The sequence below is a fragment of the Saccostrea cucullata genome, unplaced genomic scaffold, assembly GCF_032062105.1.
Source record: "Saccostrea cucullata isolate Sc308-1 unplaced genomic scaffold, CSIRO_AGI_Scuc_v1 ctg1130, whole genome shotgun sequence".
Lineage (NCBI taxonomy): Eukaryota > Metazoa > Mollusca > Bivalvia > Ostreida > Ostreidae > Saccostrea > Saccostrea cuccullata.
In genome coordinates this window covers 302600-325141 of record NW_026937409.1, presented here as the reverse complement: position 1 = coordinate 325141, position 22542 = coordinate 302600, and the positions used below count along the sequence as shown (strand labels likewise).

Below are 22542 nucleotides of genomic sequence, written 5' to 3'. Positions count from 1 at the left end.
AAAATATCAAGAACAACACAGCCATGATGAAACATATTATATATAATATGTATACATGTAATATATATTATACGGAAATATTCTCTGGTAGTGTGAAGTCCCTTTTTAATCAAACTTCGATCCATGTGTATAGGACTAGGCAACACAATTGGTTATCGAAATTTTGATAGGACAGTGCAATTAAATATATGAAAGAAGATCATAGATACAGAACTGCAGGGCCAGAGTGGCTCATACGAGCGTAGTGGCCAATGGGCCTCTTGTTAATTGTGCATTCTTGCAAGATTTGTCATCTGTTTGGAAAATATGAGTGAAAAAAATATTTTACCTAAGGCTTATTCGAAGATGCAATATAAGACCATTATTATTATAGAGTTTTATATAGTTTTCACTATTTGTATAATTATATTTATTACAATATTGTATAATATATGTAATTTTTCCTTGTAATCTTTCATTAATCAAGTATCCAACGATAATGTATACAAGTACATTTTAATTGTACATTCATTTGTACATTCTATAATTTTACCATTATAATTTTGCAATTTATAGTACACAAACTTTAATTTATTATGCATTTATCAATTGAAAATTAAGTTAATTAAATTGTTATTTAAAGGAAAAATTAATAAGTTAATGGAAAAATAACAAAATAATAATCTGTAATTTGTAAATTCATTCATTGGAGTAACTAAAGATATAATCCCTCGAAGGAGGGTTTTCTTATGTACGTCATACCAAGATTTATGAATAACTCTTAAATATTAGTAGTAAACAATGAATCACCATTGAAACAAAATACGTATTAATATTTTACGACACAAAAAAGGAATTTAGTCATAATCATCGTGAACAAAAGTTTCCTTTTTAAGATTTTAGTAAACCTCTGGGTGGAGTATACCATGTTTTCATAGTTGTACAGTTCAGTGATGAATTGATGACTATTTGTTGTTAAGTTTAATGATGAAATGATGACTATTTTAGAACGATGTCCAGTTATGCCGGTAAAATGTGGTCGTGTAAACATGTATGGGTTTAGTAATAGATTATACATCTCAAGGGTTATTTCCGATAGCATTTTTAAATGTACGTGTATGATATTGACCTATTTACTGCTTAGATATTAGTATACTGTGTGAATACACATGCTTTTATCTGTGCAAAAAAATTCTGTTAAGTTTTTGACACAAATTTTCAATATACCTTACAGGTTAAAAAAATATATTGATGCTTGTTTTTATATAAAGTTAAACATAACTTTCTTTTTTAATATTGGCATTGGTATAATATATCTCAACACAAGATACATGTATTACAGGAGCGAGAATACATAGTATTATAATTTTAAAATAATTTATTTGGGGTTAAGTAAATGCACAATTAAAAACATGATAAATACAAGAAATTCCTTTATAAAAAGAATGAAATAAATATTACATTTAAGGATAAATGATACCGAAAAAAAATTTCTTTGTCGAAGACTTACGCTGTAATATCATGTCACGGTTTTATAGAAGTGAATAATTCTTTGATTTGTGTTCTCTCCTTAGACTTGGAAAATGAAATAAATTGGAAATATTACTTAATACTTCAATAAAATTATGAATATGGACAGATCACACTCTACGACGGCGTATTCGTGCCATTTTAACAATGTAGAAATTTTTTTTTATTAAATCGTTTGTACTATTAAATCGTTTGTACGATTTAGTAAATCGTTTGTACGATTTAGTAAATCGTTTGTACGATTTAGTAAATCGTTTGTACGATTTACTAAATCGTTTGTACGATTTACTAAATCGTTTGTACGATTTACTAAATTAAATCGTACAAACGATTTATTAAATTGTACAAACGATTTATTAAATCGTACAAACGATTTACTAAATTGTACAAACGATTTATTAAATCGTACAAACGATTTACTAAATCGTACAAACGATTTATTAAATCGTACAAACTATTTACTAAATCGTACAAACGATTTACTAAATCGTACAAACGATTTAAAAAAATATTTCTACATTGTTTAAATGGCACGAATACGCCGTCGTAACACTCAGTAAAGGTTAAAAAAAAACATACCAAGCCAGGTAAATTTTATGAGGAAAAGCGAAATGGTAAAAATCAGCCCAATATGTAATTTTTCTGATTTTTTACCATTTTGCTTTTCCTCATAAAATTCACCTGGCTTGGTTTAAATTTTGTAAAGTTTATATAACAGTTTAGAACTAAGCTTATATATTCTGAAAATTATTTTCATCTGTTAACTTTACTGAGTGTGATTTGTCCATATTTGTTATTCTATTGAGTATCAACTAATAGTTTCCAAGTGGCATTTCTTTTATGCATGCAAGAGAATGCAAAAGTTTTTTGAGCGGATGAAAAATCAACTAGAAAAAAAGAGGGTAAATGTCTTAAGATCAAACAATTTTACCATGGTTACGTTACTCTAGTTGTGTACTTTGGGGAATGGAGAATAAGGAAGGTATTTCATTCTCCAAGTCTAAGGAGAAAAAATTAAAGAATTATCCACTTTTCTTAATCTGTGACATAATATTAAAGTATTCTCCAAAGAAAAAAAATGTATCATTTGTCCTATAGTAAGTTTCCTAATATTATTCTTAAAAACAGACTTCTTTTCTAAAAGGGTTTTAAATCTACTAGGTTTAAGGAAATGTAAATTTTACTTGTTAATTAAATTGTATATTTTGCATTTACTTCCACCCAGTAAATTAAAATTTTGCATTACAGATTTAGCTCCAAAACTGTAGCGTTATGATTTCATATATTAGTCAAAGTCGAATACACTCTATCGATCCCGACAGTAAGAAATTGGATCCTCACTACGGTCTCGATCTATATGCGTGATATCTAACGACTGGTCATATGATATCAAGGTGAGAAGATCTCAGATGGAAGTGATATCAATGTGAGATGATATCAACGAGAGAATGACATCAATGTTTAAATAATTACGAAAAAAATTCACAAAACAATTGTAATCATTAATGGCGAAATAACACAAGAAACAGAAAAGGAAGTGAATCATTTCAAGGAAATAAACACCGTTATACTTAAGAAGAATAAACTTACATGAACTAAATTTTTGATTTTGAATCATATTTTTTTACTGAGTAACCATGGTCGGATGTTTATTCTGAGATCTTAAGGCGATTGAATGACCTAAGAATAGAATGATTATTATCATCACATTTTTTTTCATAAGATTATGTTCCCTGCAGAAAAAAATTTCGATGAAACAAATATTTTCTTCTTCTAATAGAGGGCATGTGCATGAGGCTGTCCTTGTATGCTTAGCTTGCGTTGGAAAATGATGTTTTTCTCCGGTACAAAATCTGCTGATAATTGATATCTTTGTTCTTTAACCCACTGTCACGGAGACGGTATTATCTCGGAAATGACACGTGTTCCCCCTTTCCCCTAGCCGGGAAAAGGTTACAAGTACTAGCGTATACTAACATCGATATCTGCTGAAAAGTGAGGAAATCTTAACACGTTAAAAAGATAATGGATTCAAACTGAGGCTGTTTTCAGATCCCGTGGTCACCGAAAGGGACGCCATAAGCTTCATTATCACCCCTGTTAGAGTTTGTCATGTTGAAAGTGAAGTCACTATTGGCTACTGTGTTTAGATAATGGAGAAACCCTTGTCACTACGATACCTTAACATCCATACTGAACCCGTAATCGAGAATATCATTAAAGGACCATTGAAATACCAAGTACATTTTTAGTACTTTTAAAATTAAAAAAATAAACATCTATATTCCATGCAAAAAGATCCCATGTAACATATAGTCCTTGTTTAGCCTAATTTTTGCATAAAACTTCTGTATTATTTTATTTTATTTTAGTTTGTTAACTATCCTAATTTGACCTACATGTAGCTAGCTGAATTTAACTTGAAATTTAAAAAAGTAGAATTGAAACAAAATTAAACACTAAAACTTACAAATTTACTTATCAGACCTTTAACATAGCGATGCTTTAAATCCCTAAATCTGACTACCACAACGTAAATGGTCTAATTTTATGAAAAAAGCTAATCATGAGAATCTGTGTCTCGATCCCACTTAGAAAAAAAGGCATGCAAAGATCTAGGAAGGGGGCGCACTTCAAGAAAGGCGGGCGGGGCCGTAGGGAGTTATGGTATAAAATTCAATTGCAAAAACCCCGAATCTTCTTGAGATGTTTACCGTTCACGGTAGCTCAGTCGGTAGAGCGATCGCTCCGTGATCGGGAGGTCGTGAGTTCGTATCTCGGCCGCGACCGACCTAGTCGTTAAAATGGGTAGCAACTGTTCCTTCGCCATGCGCTCGGCACTTTGAAGTGAAAGTTGCGGGTCCTTCGGATGAGACCTTAAAAACCGAGGCCCCGTGTCAGCGGCAGGCGCTGGCACGATAAAGATCCCTCACTGCTCAATGGCCCTAAGTGCCGAGTAAAGGTCAAAATTTGAAGCCCTTCACCGGCATACGGTGACGTCTCCATATGAGTGAAAAATTCTCGAGAGGGACGTTAAACAATATACAATCAATCAATCAATCTTGAGATGTTGACTGCAAATGAAAGTTTTACAGAGTCACACAGAATTAAGAATTCATGACGTTGACCTTTGAACCTAAACATAAATTGGGTCTTCCTTACGCCATAGGGAGTTGTCGTATAAAATGTCATTACAAAAGCTCAAAGGCTTATCGAGATATCGCGCGGAAGCAAAAGTCTGCAACAGAGATAATTTTTATCAGTTATTACCTTTTGACTCCAAAATCAAAATTTTTAATAGGTCATAGTGAGTTGTGTAAAATTTCATTGCAAAAGCTCAAAGGCTTCTCAAGTTATCGCGGAAAAATGCTAGTTTTACAAACAGACAGAACTACAGACAGACGGACGGACAGATAGATAGACCGCAATCAATATCCCCCACTTTCAGAGGAGGACAGCAAAAGAGCAAGCCCAGCCAGTTGTGTCTCTTCCCAAAATATCCGTTGTATGCCTTAACAAGTCAGTTCGCTAATTAGCATCAGGATCAAAATGATTTAATAACAAGAGGCCCATGGGCCACATCGCTCACCTGATAAGCCCTGACCATGCAAACCATTCTTAAACCAGACATTTATACGCATGTGTATAACATATCCTCGGTTGGTAGTGTAGATCAAAGTTTGTTCAAAAAACATGACCACTGGGAATAAAATGGGGCCATAATGTTGGATCAAAGTTTTACATAAAAATACAAAGAAAAATCTTTTCAAGAATAATGCTGCATATGTAAAGTCAGATTGATAAAGACGCATCCTCAGGTAGTGATAATGTATGTTTGTTAAAATCATGACCCCCGGGGGGGTGTAGGTGGAACCAAAATGAAGAATCAAAGTTCTCATGGGAATAATGTCGGGAAAATTCTTCTTCTCAGGAACAGCAAAGCCATGATTAATCGTATAGATATAGAAGGATCTTTGGGTAGAGATGATTTTGGTCTGTTCAAATCATGAGCCTGGAATTATTGTGAGATCAAAATGGGAATTCAAGCTTTTACATGAAGAAATGTAAGGAAAAAATTCAATCTTTTCTTCTTGAAAAGATTGAATTTTTTCCTTTCTTCAACCAAGCCAGGTTTGATATCGAGTCATCTTCGGGTAGTTTTGATTCATTTTTTTTTTCAAATCATAAAATCCCCCCCCCCCCCATGGAATGAGATAGGCCACAATGGAGGATGAAAGTTTAACATAAAAATAGATAGGAAAAATATGTTGTTGAAGAAAAACAGAGCCATATAATCTTTTCTCTTTTCAATTTTTTTTTTCAATGGGTCATAACATTGGATCAAAGTTTATATTAAAATATACCGGAAAAATCTTTTAAAAATCTTCTCAATAACCACTGGATGAGAAATGATGACGTTTAGAAATGAAAGCGTTTAGGTGATAGCTATTTAAATTTTTAAGATATTGGTTTCTTTGGGTAGGTTGGAGATACAATAGGGAATCAAAAGTTTTACATTGAAAAAAATAAAACATCTGAAAAGAAATTTCTTATTAAGAACTAGTAGACAAGAAAAAAATGAAACTGATAAGAAAGCCTTTAGAGTGTATTATCCGATGCAGAAAAGCAGGGTGGCAAAGATACTCATGTGAAATCAATAACTAAATTTATAATGCATGCATTAATGAACATAAATTTTATTGAATTCCTAGGGAAAAATTATCAAGTTAAAGGAATAATTACAATTTAATAATTTGTAAATTTTAAATTCATTCATTGGAGTAAGATATAATCCCTTGAAAGAGAGTCCTCTGACATACATGTATATACGTCATACCATGATTTATGAATAACTCTTAACATGAGTATTAAACAATAAATCACCATTAAAACAAAATACGTATTTTATTTTTAAGACACAAAAAAGAAATTTAGTCATAACCATTGTGAGCAAGTTTCCTTTTACGATTTAAGTAAACCTCTGGGTGGAGTATACATGTACCATGTTTTCTTAGTTGTACAATTTAATGATGAAATGATGACTATTTTAGAATGATGTCCAATGTGATCGAGTAAACATGTCGTATGGGTTTAGAAATAGATTATACATCTCAAGGGTTATTTCCGATAGCAGTTTTAAATATACGTGAAAGCTATCGACATATTTGCTGCTTAAAAATTAGTAAACTGTGTGAATACACATGGTTTATATATACTATTTCGTTTATGACTAAAGTTAAATTAATATTTTTTAACACAATTTTGTCAATATAAATTACAAGTTTTAAAAATATATTGATGCTTGTTTTTATGTAAAGATAACTATTTTCTTTATAAATATTGACATAAGAATAAAATATCTCAACAAATTATTAAAAGTTCTGTTCAGTCGATGCAGTTTACAGGAAGTTAGTGTGTTTTTTTTTAATTTGATATATATTTTAAATATCTATGTTATATAGTTTTGTAAACGTTCGATTTTCAAATTTACAAGTGAAGGTAAATTCGCAATTTCCAACATGATAACACCTTACTTTCTAGACGGAATTACTTTGATATTTCAGTTAAGTTTTCTATAGTTTATTCGAATTCTAGGTCAAGAAACTTGTGCTGTGCAACTCTACATCCGACAATAATAAATAATTGGTTCTGCGGTATCAAACAACGTGATATCTAACGACTGGTCATATGATATCAAGGTGAGAAGATCTCAGATGGAAGTGATATCAATGTGAGATGATATCAACGAGAGAATGACATTAATGTTTAAATAATTACGAAAAAAAATCACAAAACAATTGTAATCATCAATGGCGAAATAACACAAGAAACAAGAAAAGGAAGTGAATCATTTCAAGGAAATAAACACCGTTATTCTTAAGAAGAATAAACTTACATGAACTATATTTTTGATTTTGAATCATATTTTTTTACTGAGTAACCATGGCCGGATGTTTATTTTGAGATCTTAAGACGATTGAATGACCTAAGAATAGAATGATTATTATTAATATCAATTTTGGCATAAGAATGTACCCGACAGAAATAATTCAGAAGAAAAAAATATTTTCTTATAAATATTTTCTTTTAATAGAGGAAATGTGCATGAGATTGTCCTTATATGTGTAGCTTGCGTTGGAAAATGTTTTTCTCCGGTACAAAATCTGCTGATAATTGATATCTTTGTTCTTTAACCCACTGTCACGGAGACGGTATCATCTCGGAAATGACACATGTTCCCCCTTTCCTACAACTTACAGGAAGGTGCACTATAAAAGCAGGAAAAGATCTACAAGTACTAGAGTATACTAATATCGATATCTGCTAAAGAGTGAGGAATCTCAATACGTTAAAAAAATTAATGGATTCAAATAATACAAATTTACCGAACATGGATTTAAATAACTCTTATCCAACAAGCAATGGCATCGACATTGTAACACTGAACAATCTCCGTGCCGAGTTCTTGTTGCCGAACACCGTGGTCTTGAGTGTGTATTTGGTGGTCGGTGTTTTGGGAAACTTTCTGGTGTTTTACGTGTACAAGTTCTGCATGAACAGACACCGTACGGACAGGTTCTTCATTCCCTATCTGGCTGTCTGCGATGCCTTGTCCTGTATCATCGGAAGCGGATTCGCAATCTCTTTAAACATGCGGCCCATTCGCTTTTCGGGGGATGCTCTGTGTAAGGGTATATGGTTCATGACGAAGTGGTCGACAGTCGTGTCTGCTCTGATGCTGTTGTTGATTGCGGTGGATCGGTACAAGAAAGTTTGCCGACCTTTTCAAAATCAGATGACACCTCTAGCCAAACAAGTTTCCATGGTTACGATTTTTGTAGTTTCCGCTGTATTGACGTTTCCAACTGTATTCTTTCATGGAGAAATCCAGTTTTCAGCTAGAGGTGCACCCCATCTCATAGGCAAGATTTATTTATATTAATATTTATTATCTTTTAACTGGAATTTATTCTTTATACATTATTAATTTACAAACATAATTCACTTGCCTCAATTATTGCTTTCTCGAATGTTATTCTAAGAATATATATATGACTGTGTGTATTTTATATACTAGTATTCTGTTAAACATTTATTGTATTTTATTATGCTATATAATATTCAACATTATATATTATTATATAATACTATATTATATTATAGGACATATGTGCGGCCGAAACAGCCTCTTTACTGGACTGGAAAACTATTTCACGGTGTATAACGCTGTTCTTGCTTCGTTTGCTTTCATAGGGATCTCAATCGTCACAGTCCTATATTATTTCGTTGGAAAAACCATTTATAAACAGACGAAATTTCGAAATCGTTTTACTTCATCTCCACGGAAAAGCTTCGTTCCTGCAAATTTACCCAAATCAGACTCAGGCGTTGTATCCGATGGAAATGATGACGTTTTCGTCGAAAATTCAACGAAAGAGGAATCTGACAATAAGAAACGAAAGGACTCTTCTGAATCCTTCTACTCGACCGATGATGACCTTGAAGATTCCAGTATTCCAGTAGCAACTCGGGAAAACGGTCGGCGAAAAAAGAGCATTGTTAGCCATGTCCTTAGTGTTAAGCAAACTCTGAAGAAATACAAGATTTCTATATTATTTATGCTAATTACAGTCGTGTTTGTACTGACATTTACACCCAGGTTAGTTATAATGATCCAGGAGGCGGCTAATAAGGAGTTTTGGACTGCACTCTCCGACAATGAAATAAGACTCACGTTATTTTTCTATAGGTTTTACATCGTCAATAATATCGTCAACCCATTTCTCTATGCTGCCTTTGATTCCAGATTTACTCGTGAAATTAAGAAACGCTTACCATGTTATCAAAAAGCTTCAGTATGACATGTATGATATGCTTTAACATTATGTCTTTCCGAAATGTAGTAGACAAAAGGTGATTGGCAAGGCTGTCTGTCCATCCGTCTGTCCAGAACCTTACTCTCAGAGTTTGGTTGGAATGGATTAAACTTGAGAACGCTGTTGTCCGTGAGTAAACAGTGTGTCATTATGCAGAGATCCCGTGCCTTAAAGGTCAATGAGAGCACTTTACTAAGAGACAGTGCACCGAATGCTGGTTGAATAACGCACTAGCTTGAACTCTTGATTTCCTGCATTAGAGTCGTAAAGCGAGCTCTGAGGGTACATTCACTGTAAAAATAAACATTTATTTATCCCGATTCAAAGGCTGATTATCAAATCCTTTAAGGAAATCGTGAGCATTTATTCAACGCAACAGGGATGATGAACATCAGATTTTGCTCATGAATTTCTCTCACGTTAAGAAGAACATTTTAATATTACCATATAAGTAGAATTTTTAGCGAGGATTTAATTTTGGCACTATAAGCGAGGGTGCGAAGATCGCTAAAATTGAACATCGCTAAAAATAAATTGCGCTTTATTTGTAATAGCTTCTTAAGTAAACTTTTTAAAATCGCTAAAATTACATGTCGCTAAAAATAAAATACCAATTTTAAGGACAACTCGTTAAATTTGCGTCTTGCTAAAATTTCCACTTATACGGGTTTGTTATAAAGTGTAAAATGAACACTTTGTATTTAAAAGATATATCCCGCATTCATCTCCACCATAAAACTTACAAACAAAGAAGATGTTTCTATGGAATCTTACATACATGTAGGGTCCATGTAGTACATGGTTCGATTTGTAATCAGTACCAGTACTACGAAATATATACGTAATGTATCATCAGGACTGATGTAATAATTCGGGTCTATATACTAGTAACACTGGCGGATTTAGAGGGGGCAGGGGTGGCCGGGCCTTCCTCTTTTGTGTTAAAAATATACATAAGATTTAATAAATCAATTTTTGGTGTGGCTGTGGGCCCCTACCTTCACCCCAAACTGCCCCCACACTTTTCAAGATTCCTTGATCGCCACTATATAATGCAAGTCCCAGGCACAGGAATACTTATTTCTTCAACAAAAATAACTTATCTTGTTTCCCGTATTCATACATCTTCCTGGTCTTACGGTGTAACTTTTTTCCTGAACATTTATAGCAATGGGACCAGAACTTAATGTATGTCGTTTGTCATAGCTTTAGAAGAAAATAAATTATTAAAATTATGAAATGTTATTTTCTGTTTCTATGTAATCAGTACAAAGGAATGTTTGTAATCAAGAGGAGTGAATGCAAATGCACTGATTTTTAAATCCCCACTTGAATAGCAGGGGGTATATAGGAGTATCCACAGCACGGATAAAGTATATACTATGACGAAATCAACGGAGAATAGACATATGTACAAAAAGATACCTTTTTAATACCTATTTATTTTGTAAAGTTATTATACCCGGTATATCCAGATGACTTAAATATTTACAGAAATAACATAGAGGTCATAGATTACACAGATTTCAATATCGCAAGGGCATAGCAGTGGCGGATTTAAGGGGGGCGCACCCGGCGCCCCCCCCCACCCCTAAAATTGTCAAAGTTAGCGTAAATCACAGTTTCGTCTGGAAAAATGTAAATATGTCTACTTGGTAGACCTCTTTTTACCCTACAAAATCTCTAAAAATCCAGGAGCTTCAGGGGGCTTCGCCCCCTGGACCCACTGGGGTCCTCAAGGCGGCTTCCAGACCCCCTGCCTATCTTTGGCGCCCCCTCAAACTTCAATTCCTGGATCCGCGCCTGCATAGATTACCTTATAGTTCAATTAAATTATAAGAGAAAATGTATTATATTCAAAATATAATTATTATGTCTAACACATAAGTATAATTTGAAGAACTCATATAGATTTTCTTTAGTAGATACAACTGATTGGGGGGACCACTGCGTAGCACAGTTCTAAGTATCCAGCTCCAAATTTCTTTCCACAATATAGAACCCAGGGGCCTGTTTTACAGAAGAACTTACGACTAAGACCAAAAACTAAGTTAGTTGCAATTTTCCAGAATAGTTGATCCTGTAGAATAAAAATATAATTTGAAAAAGTTCTCTTTCAAGAGATTTTAAAACCTTTTTCAAATTAAACATGTTAAAGTAAAAAAGGGGGGAAAAAAGCAGAATTAATTAAATTTTAGTCGTCTATGTTGTAAAACGGACCCCACGCAGAGTTCTAGAAAACTAGTGTAATTTCTTTCGTATATACAGATTTTGGGAGGGGACAGAATGGACTACTTTGTATAGCACAGGTGTGCCCTGGGGCGATCCAAAATTACGTTACATATAGATCTGTATGGAACGCCATCACTGCCTTATAGCATAAAACTATGCATTCATTATGTCAATCTATCATTACGTGATGTGAACATATCTTTACGTTATGTCAATTTTTTATGAGGTGATGTAAAAATATCTTTACATCATGTCAATGCTGCATTACATAAAGTAAACACATTCTTCCATTATGTCGGCACTTTATAACTTGAAGAACAAAGTTCATTATGTGACGTGAATATATGTTTACATTGTGTTAAAACTTTATTACGTGAAATGAATCTTTCTTTATATTATTTCATTTCTTTAATATGTGAGGTCAAAATTGCATTACGTCAAGTTAATTTCGTTTTACATGTGTTCTATGATTAAATTTATCATTACTTTAAGTCAAAGTCCATTCCCTTTTGTGAGTGTATATTTCTATTATAGCAAAGCATTATTACGTGATGTTAATGTATCTTTATTTTACGCCGAGGTCATCACAATGTGAGGTGAATACATCTTACCTTTATGTCAGTGCTTTATTACGTGATGTAAAAAAAATTATAACATAATGTGAATATATAATATGGAGACAGTCCCGGCGTTCCATATTATATCAACACTTTATTACATTATGTCAAAACTTCATTCCTTTATGTGGATATTTAATAAGAATATATGTTAACTCTTTCTTATGTGATTTAACGAGGCTAGGGGGTGGCAGCCATTTTTAGACTATTTCAATCTCCTTTAAAAGGAGAGCTCCATATAAAGATATACAAAATGATAAAATTTTAAAACTAAAATATATGAATTTTTTCTTTGCCAAATGATAGTTGACAGCTAAATATACCATATCTAAAAAAAATAAGTTAAATCTGGTGGTTTATTTAAGATTAAATTTTTGACCCGCCAGCCTCCTTAAAACTATCTTTACATTGCGTTAATTCTTTATCATGTTGATTAAAAATGTTCATTACGTGCTGTGAAATACATTTACATTATGTCAAAGTTGATAACCTTGTTTTCACGACTGGGAAGGGGGGGTCCTGGTTAATTAGGACGAATTACAGACACATTATATGAGGGGAGTCTGACTTCCTCTTTTTTCCGACGTAACTTTGTCATAGAAAATGTTCATTGAAATTCAGCCCCACTTTTTGCTGAAGTATAAGGGTAATGTAGTATATTTGGAATTTTTTTAGGACTGATCGAAATTAGACCCCCCCCCCCTTTCACCCATTCACCCGAAATAGGATTTTCGGGTTTGGTTTTGGATTTTTTTTTTGATTTTTTTTTTTTTGTGCTTTTTCTTGTACGTTATTTTTTTCTGGCTGACAAACCTCCCCAACTTTCAAAAACGATCCAACATCACTGGAATTAGTTATTTTTCAACCATTCCAGGACAAGAATTCTGTCACAAAAATCTACCAGTCCCTCACTTAAATTAATTGACCATGCTTTAGAAAACAATGGCTCATATCAGTGGCGATCTTGGGTTCTTGAAAAGAGTAGCTAAAGGGGGACGATATGGTGTCTAAGTTGGGGACCAGGGGGTGAAAGCCCGGAAGCTCTCAAGGCTTTAGATTTTTTATAAGACGTTTCAACTTATTTCAGTTATACTTTATGTAAAACTAATGCAATGTCCTACAAAGTAAAACCAATTGATTAATTTCATGTATATTTTAGTCACTGCAGATGGGACGGCGGGATCCCCCCTCTCCCCACCGACCCACCAGTGCAAGTATGAAATACGATGTGTTTACACTTTAAAAAAAAAAAAAAAAAAAAAAAAAGGAGGGTTAAAGACTGATAAAAAGCTTAAAATATTTTTGTAGTCAGAAAATGAAGTTTCGGACTTTTCAAAATAATTCAAAAAAAAAAAAAAAAAATAATAAAAATATTTCTGCATGACACATACTATTTGATTTGCGATAATTATGAGATTAAACGACCATTGAATTTCGACATTAAAAAAAAAAACAATCGTCAATAAAGATTCCATGGGAACATGATCCTATTTATAAATTTAACCTGATATTTAATTAAGAATTAATTAAGTCTTGTGTATAATTTAATATTTGATATGTTTAAATTAAATTATTTTCATGTTTAACATATGTGCATGTAATATTGAAAACACAAAACGAACTTTTAGGCATAACCTAAACCTTACGTCATACAATAAAGAGTTGAAATATTCTAAGATATACTGACAAGAGGCTAAGCATTTTAGACACAATGTAAAGATACAATGGCATAACATAATAATGATTTGTCAAAAAGTAAGGGAAAATTGACATCATGTAATAGATTCCCGTTGTCATGTAGCATATTGATGACATAAAATAGTAAAGAACTGGCCACATGTGACAATTTTTTCACATCATATAATGAAATTCTGACACCGTGTTATAGCGACTTGATATTGAATTAAAGATAAATTCACATCATGTAATGAACTACTTAGACCATATAGTAGAGAGTGCACATAATGTAATAATGAGTTGAAATTATATAAAAACATCTTTACACCACGTAAAATGGTCTTGACTTAATGTCATAAAGAGGTGATATAATGCAATGGAAGATTGGCGAAATGTAATTGAAGTGCGAGTTAATGCCATAAAGACTTAACATAATGTAATGGAAAGTTGACATAACGCAATAGTAGTGTGTGTAAATGTCACAAAGAGTTGACATAATGTAATGGAAAGTTGACATAACGCAATAGTACTGTAAGTAAATGTCTAAAAGTGTTGACATAATGTAATGGCAAGTTGACACAATGCAATTGTAGTGTTCTGCTATAAGGCAGTGACGGCGTTCCATAGATCTGCAATAGAGAACCTGTGCGATAATGCCCAACATTAGTGCCAGATATAAGAGTTCTCGAAATAGAATCAAGACGTGATTCAATTCATCAAAATATGCATAGAAAAAAACACTTGCACTTAAAGGGTAATTAAATGAAACATAATCAATGCATTATAATTTTAAAAATTTAGTTTTCAAATTGTACTCACTCGCAATGGCTACAAAGAAGGAAAAATAAAAATATATTTACAAAAAATTGTACACGTGAAACGTTTTATTTAAGAAAAATAATATACACTGGAATTAAAATCGAAAATGTTTTAGAAAATTTCTAAATAATTCAACTTAGTAAAATCCAATATTTCAGTTATAATCAACAGACAATATACACATGCGTAAAATCCAAAATTAACATCGGGTGTGAGTTTACAGGTTTATAAATTCTCTCTTTTTTCTACTTTCGTTTTCTTCATGCCTTGGTACAAAGATTATTTTATACTTATAATATCGTCATGTTTTGCTATTCCTTGTATACTATTAGTCCATTTGGAGAGAAAGTGTGCAGCCCTACATAACATTGTACTACAGCACGAGTCACTTCTAAAGGCCAGTAGTTTAAAGCAAGATTCGTGGAAGGACCAGTATCTCGGTAAAGAACTAGATTCGTGAATTACCAATATTTGCCCGCAAAATCAAACTTTGACGTAGGAATATATAATTATGTTCTAAAACAGGGGGATATCTGCAGACTTCGAAGCATTGAATAGTTTCATAAGCAAACACGTCATTTGTTTGAAATGACGTCAGGAAAGAAAGAAAATTTAAAATTTCCATGATTTCTACAGAAAAAAAGTACAAAGGGGTATATATTCGGTCCATATTTTGAGTAAAAGTCACTGAGCGCAGGTCTGCTCTAGCTCAATATTTTGATATAATGTGAAGAAAAATATCAATGAAATATATAGATATTGTTCTTGAGCAGGCCTGTGGTCTATAAATTTTATAGCTAAAATTGTTAAAATTTTGTCCAATTTGTCGTCTTTCTGAAAAATAATTTTAAAAAAATTATTTAAAAAACAAGAAATTGTTAGTAACTTACTTTGAAACTATCATATTTATCAATTTACATTTCTCGTTCAATTTTAATCCTGTGGGGATCCGGGTTAGAATAGGTCCTCAGTACCCCCTTGCTTGTCGTAAAAGGCGACTAAATGGGGCAGTCCTTCGGATGAGACCGTATAAAACGAGGCCCGGTGTCACAGCAGGTGTGGCACGATAAAGATCCCTCCCTGCTCAAATATAAGTGCCGAGCATTATTGGCCTAAATTTGCAGCCCTTCACCGGCAATGGTGATGTCTCCATATCAGTGAAATATTCTGGAGAGGGACGTTAAACAGTATACAATCAATCAATCGTTCAATTTTATAAACTTCAGCACCTTTCAAGAAATTTTCAAAATGTGACATTTATAGGGGGGCAAAAATATGCAATATACAATGTACCACAGTATTGTTTCTGAAACTAAACGAAACTAATATATTTCTTTACCTCATTTACACTCAGAGACAAATGGATAACTGTGTAAAATAATGACGTAACTTGCAAAAAAATTTAAACTACATGTAAAATCTTCCTTGCTTTTATTAGTTTTAGTTTTTATAAGATTTTAAAAGTTTTTTTCTTCTTTCTTTCTTTTAAAGATGAATTTCGAGAAGACTTAAAGAAGCTGAAACTGGAGCTTGAGTTACAAAGAAAGGAAACTGATGAATGTCTCAAAGACAGAAAAAAATATGGTATACAAAATTGTGTATTTTCAATGTAACTGATTTGAAATCTTATTGAGTTATTCATATTATTTTCAACTCAGTATTTAATTAACCTTTTAGATTTTTTTAATATCAATTGATGGCCAACGATAAAAAATGAATGATTCTTTGATGTACTCTGACCAACCCTTCAAAATCGCCCCTAGGCCCTAGTACTCAACAATATTTTTCAGCGCTTGGTTTTTATTTTTTTCCCGCTTAAATATTAAATTAAATCTCAGGTACATGTATATAATTTCTCTACGATGCTTTAAATCAATAAATATAAAATCCATCAAGTGTCTATCTATTCAGTGAGTTAGTAATGAAAACATCAATAAATTTCCAAGTCTATTACCATGATTACAGTTTTCAATTTCTTCAATGTAGGTAGATAGTTTACTGTCAGCAAAAAAAACAGGATGTGTTTGTGAAACACTTAGTGCCCGGCATCAACAAAGTTCGAAAAAATCTATTTTTAGCATATTTGTAACAGTCAAGGTCACAAGCTCACTGAACTTGGTGTCATTTGGGAGAGCATAATTAGTGGAGAATGCATACCAAATATGAAGTCTCTTTCTTTCATGGTTCAAAAGTTAAGGCAAAGGTTAAAGTTTGCAGACAAACAGACAGGACAAAAACAATATTCACTCCCGAATCTATCAATCCAGGAGCATTAGAAAAACACTACCTACCTACATTGTACCTACCAACCTTGAAAAATGTGGGTTGAAGTACATCAAAAATATTTTTAATGATGACCTTTCCTTTAGAGGCTGAATTTTTAAAAGTATCAAGAATTTGGGAGGAAAATCAGATACATTTTAAACCAAATCAAGATGACATAAAGAAGACCCCAATGGAACAAACAAACCAAGAAGATCCAGACACACAAAAGAAACAGAAAGGCAAGTCATCTGTTAATTAAATTTAGTTATACATTTGACTATGTGTATTTTCAGAAAATTTTAAATTCAAGAAATAACTGTAAGAACTGTATTTTATATTTTCCAAACTTTTATGCCGCACCCTGTAATTAAGAAATGAATAAGGTATCTCCTGACCCACCAGTACTGTTGTTCTGATATATGTTCAAAAACGATCTCTTGCCAACCTGTATGTATAACCCCATTTCCAATGTCTATGTCTGACATAAAATTACTATTAATATTATTTTAAATTGAAAATTAAAATATTTAAAATATATAGGAGTAGTTTTGAGATTCGATTATGAGTACTTAGGGCTGGGTATTGGCCAAAGATTTCCTATTGCTAAATATTGTGATATTTTTAACTGCAATATTTAATATTTTCAAAATTATTTTATATATTTTCTCATTATATTAACTTCACTTTACATCTAGTATGCACATACCTATGATAAGTAACCAACAGAAAAAAATCATGTTAATTTCACTACAGTTATACACTGAAATAAACAAATACAACAGCCTCTGTCTTACTGTTTGGCTTAGTCACAAACCTTTCTTACAACTTTTCTTTATATTTAATGATAGAATTTTTGAGTTTAATCATTTTCCCAGTATATTAGCCTTGTAGAAATGTATTGCAATACAATATTTTTTTTTCAATATATTGCAATATACCGAAATATCAATCTTTTTGCCCAGCCCTAATGAGTACCCTAATACATAAACGTTTATTCATCATGTTCATTCCAGAGATAGCTGAAGCCGTAGTGCATGTAACAGTTCTTATATCTATTGCATTCTTATTTGTGCTGTATCAAATTAAGGTAAGACTTGGGATATCAATACAGAGTCTTTTAATTCCCCCGAAATTGAAAAATCAACATATATAGTTTTTGCCCTGTCTTTCCGTCTGTCTATCTGTTTGTCTTCAAAAACTATAACTTATATATTTGACCTTGGAGTTTGACCCACTTTTGCAAAAATTTACACAACTTTAGCCTTAGCCATATAGCTTTCATACCTCACATGTGTATTCATTGTGAAAAGGCCTTTCAAAGGGTGTAAATACTTCCTTTTTACCTTGACCTTAGAGTTTGACCCAATTTTAAGAAACTTTAACCATAACTTTTGAAAAGATAGTACTAGGGCTCTCAAATTTCACAGATGTATTCTTTGTGACAAGAACTTCCTTTACATACCATCAATTTTGACCTTGGACTTTGACCTACTTTTGAAAAACTTTTAACTTTATGATAAGGCCTTCATGTACCATTAATATTTGACCTTTCAGTTTGTCCCACTTTTAGAAAACAATAATCTTGTCCATAACTTTTGAATGGTTGGTGCTTGGACTTTCATATTAACCAATTATATTCATTGACACAAGTCCTTTCTTTAGGTAACACCATTTTTTATCCCTTGATCTTGGAGTTTGACTTTCATTTTAGAAACATTAACCTTCAACATAAGCTGCCATAGGAAGGCATCAGTGTTTCACAAACACATCTTGTTTTCACTACTTTGTGAATTGATTTTAATTACACCCCTTCTTTTAACATTTAAATGAAATATTTGCATTTTATATCTTTATGAACTTATTTTCATGTATGGAAAGTAAAAATGAATGTGGAGATCTTTGACCAGTTTCAGCAATCTTAAATAGATAATAGCTCTCTCTCTCTCTCTCTCCACAAGCAGGAAAAACTGTGCATTACTTAAAGTATATATGACAGCGGTGTCTCATTGTTGATGACACTAAATAGTAAAAATAAAATGCCTTGGAAATGTTGTACCAGATATTGGTCAATTCCTTAAATCTCCCAACTTTACTGACTGGTTTCAATTGGTAAATGCCCTAACTGTCCTTCCATATTAGGTTGTAGAAAATGTCAAATTTTGGAACCTAAAAAAATAATTTTTGTATGCCCCAAGACATAGATATTCCTACTTGTAGAAGTGCACAGAAAAGTGGAAGAAGTTACCATTGTATCAAGCACCAAAAAATGAATATCAGTTGACAAGAAGTTTGATGCAATCTTCTAGAAAGATTATTAGAACTTATTTCTCATGTTGCATGTTACAATATTGAATGCTGTTTTACAATTTACGCTATAAAAATAAAGGTGGTGGGATCTTGATGTGTATCATAACAACAAAACCATAGATACGACTTGCATATTTAATAATTTTTCTTGCTTTTCAGAGAATACTTGGAAGGATGAACAATAATATCTTTTTATCTTTTTTGTAGAGGTGTTTCAACTGGGCATAGTGAATTGGACACATTTGGCTGAATTACTGAAAGAGACATTTGAAAATTATTTTTATTATATCTTCAATTTATTTAAGAATGAAGACAAGAAGCAATAAATGATGAATTTATATTTGTAAAAAAAACTTTAAAAATAACAAGAACCCCAGGGCCACATTGCTCACCTGAGAAACTGGCTAGGTTAAAGCAAAATTTAGTTTAGAATTGAAAAGTTTTTTAAAAAGTGGGTTCGGGGAGGGGGGGTATTTGAACAAACTTAAATCTATACTTTCTATGGATGCCCTTGCCCCAGGGGTAATGATTTGAACAAACTGGAATCTATACAGTACAAGAGAAGGATGCTTCTATTGTAACTGTGACCTGAGAATGCTTTCTTATATAACTATGACCAATCATGTCTTTGCTGTTATTAAGAAGATTTTTCCTATGTATTCCTATGTTTAACTTTGATCCCCCATTGTGGCCCCACCCTAACCCTGGAGGTCATGATTTGAAGAAACTTAAATTTACACTACCCAAGGATGCTTCCACATGAGTTTCATCTTTCCTGCCCCAATGGTTCTTGAGAGGATTTTTAAAAGATGCCATTTTCACTCATTGATAATTATCTCCCCTTGGAAGAGGACATGGCCCTTCTTTTAAACAAACTTTACCAAAAGATACTCTGTACCAAGTTTAGTTGAAATCGGCCAAGTGGTTCTTTGAGAAGAAGTTGAAAATTTGAAAAAGTTTACGACAACGACGACGTCGACAGACAACGGACAAATTTTGATCCTTCTGGGCTCAGGTGAGCTAAAAATAAATGAAACGTTTAGTCTAGTTGTGCGATGTTCAAAATATACATACATGTATAACATGCAATTAATTTTATGTGTCATGTCCTCTCTTGGTTATCTTTGTTATTACATGACTCAGTATGGGGTTGAAAGTAATTTTTACGATGGTTGAGCGTTAAAAAAACTGCGTTTACGCAGGTCAGATTCGACCGTTATCGAAACGAAGTTAATTGGGGCAAATTAAAAAATTAGATATTACGTAAAATGCTTGTAATGTTTTACATTACTATTGTTTGCAGCTGACTGTCAAGTTTCACGTTACGTCACGATCTAGTTGACAGCTGCACTCAAGGTAAATTGTACACGCCTCCTAACCGCAAGCTTTACGACTGGAACTTTCTTCATAAGCTTATCCCTGATTGGTTGCTCGTGCAACAGACTATTTCCGTATCAATGTTGATAATTTGAGTTGACCAATCACGTGAATTGCTTACGCTGGATGCATCTGACGAAAAAAAGATCGTGACGAAACGTGAAACTTTACAGTTAGCTGCAAAAAATAGTATCTGCCTCAAAATTGATGTTTTGTATCGATTTTAAAGTAACATTTATTAAGGATATACGATCCTCAGCCAGGAAGGATAACTCTTTCATTTATAATTTAATTCAAAAAGTCTTAAAATAAAGCTTGAAATTGAAATTTTTTCATGCAACAATTTTCATTTTATGCCTCTACGCATGATTCAATGTTCTTTAAAGTTTTTACAAACTTTATTTAAAAAGTTGACATTTGTACCTCATAAAATGAAGTAAAATTTTGCATATTTTAAAAAAAAAAATCAAATTTCTTTTAATTTAGCCTTAGTTTAGTTACCAATGTTTATATGCATGATTTGAAATTAGAAGTGATTTACAGTGTTTTCTTTGAAAGGAAACACTTCATACACTATATTATGAAACAATGGAAGTAAGTAGGAGAAAGTAAAGTCCAAATAAGTGTAAAATTCATGCAATTTTCTTTAAAAGCCTGGATACCTATGATTTTTATTCCTGAAATGTATTTCTTGGTCAATTATCAATTTAAAAATTTGCAATAGGTCAAATCGCATTTCCTGAAAAAAATTATTCGAGATTTACTAATTTTCCCTATATAATATTAAATTTAAAGATGAATTTTAAAGAAACACCGTGGGTAAATACATTCTAATTTGAGAATTTAGAGACATCTTTGTGAGCATTTTCAATTACTCAATGCCTGATTTTCAGAACCTGAGGATCGGATAACCTTAAATAAAGACAATTTAAGGATGGAAAATGTTTAATGTAATTGTTTGAGCCCATGATATCTCGGAGTTCAATTCCCGGTTCTATAGGGCGCTGTATGGCGTGTAAACCGTTGTTATACATTACAAGATTTTGAACATAGATGTACATCACAAGATTTTGAATATATATCGCAAGATAATGATTGATTGATAGTATACTGTTTAACGTCCTTCTCCAGAATATTTCACTGATATGGAGACGTCACCATTGCCGGTGAAGGGCTGCAAATTTAGGCCTATGCTCAGCACTTACGGCCTTTGAGCAGGGAGGGATCTTTATCGTGCCACACCTGCTGTGACACGGGGCCTCGGTTTTTACGGTCTCATCCGAGGGACGCCCGATTTAGTCGCCTTTTACGACAAGCAAGGGGGTACTGAGTACCTATTCTAACCCGGATCCCCACAATAAAGCAACGTTTTACACGCCATAGCGCTGTTTAATATTTTTATTCCCCCGTAAACGAAGTTTCAGGGGTATATAGTTTTTGTCGTGTCCGTCCGTCTGTCTAGCTGTCTGTCTGTTTGTCCACAAAAACGTTAGCCTTGCCCATAAATTTGATTTAGTGGAGCTATGAATTTCATATTTCTTATGTGTATTCCTTGTGCCAAGAGTTAGACCTTTCTTTGGGTACCACCAAATTTGACCTTTTGACCTTGATCTTGGAGTTTGACCACTTTTACACAAAAATTTCAAACTTTTACTTTGGCGATATTTTTTGAACGGTAAATACCAGGACTTTCATACTTCACATATGTATTCTTTGTTGAAAGACCTTTTATTGGATACCAACAACCTTGACCTTTTGACTTTGACCTTGGAGATATTTGTACTTGTTAAAAAACTTCAACCTTGGCCATAACTTATGAACGGTAAGGGATAGGGCTTTTATACTTATGTAATCCTTGCGTA

The 22542-nt window shown here is 32.8% G+C and overlaps 1 protein-coding gene and 1 long non-coding RNA gene across 2 annotated transcripts; both read left to right on the top strand.

The window, feature by feature from the left end:
* Positions 1-7810: 7810 nt before the first annotated feature.
* LOC134248151 (orexin receptor type 2-like) lies at positions 7811-10085 on the top strand. Its single transcript, XM_062730561.1, has 2 exons — positions 7811-8432; positions 8674-10085. The coding sequence occupies exons 1-2, from the start codon at positions 7871-7873 to the stop codon at positions 9369-9371; spliced, it is 1260 nt and encodes a 419-aa protein (XP_062586545.1). The 5' UTR covers positions 7811-7870; the 3' UTR covers positions 9372-10085.
* A 4915-nt stretch (positions 10086-15000) lies between these two features.
* LOC134248141 (uncharacterized) lies at positions 15001-17206 on the top strand. The gene is made up of 3 exons (XR_009987987.1): positions 15001-15171; positions 16223-16315; positions 17101-17206. It is a non-coding gene; the product is annotated as an uncharacterized LOC134248141 (long non-coding RNA).
* Positions 17207-22542: the final 5336 nt, after the last annotated feature.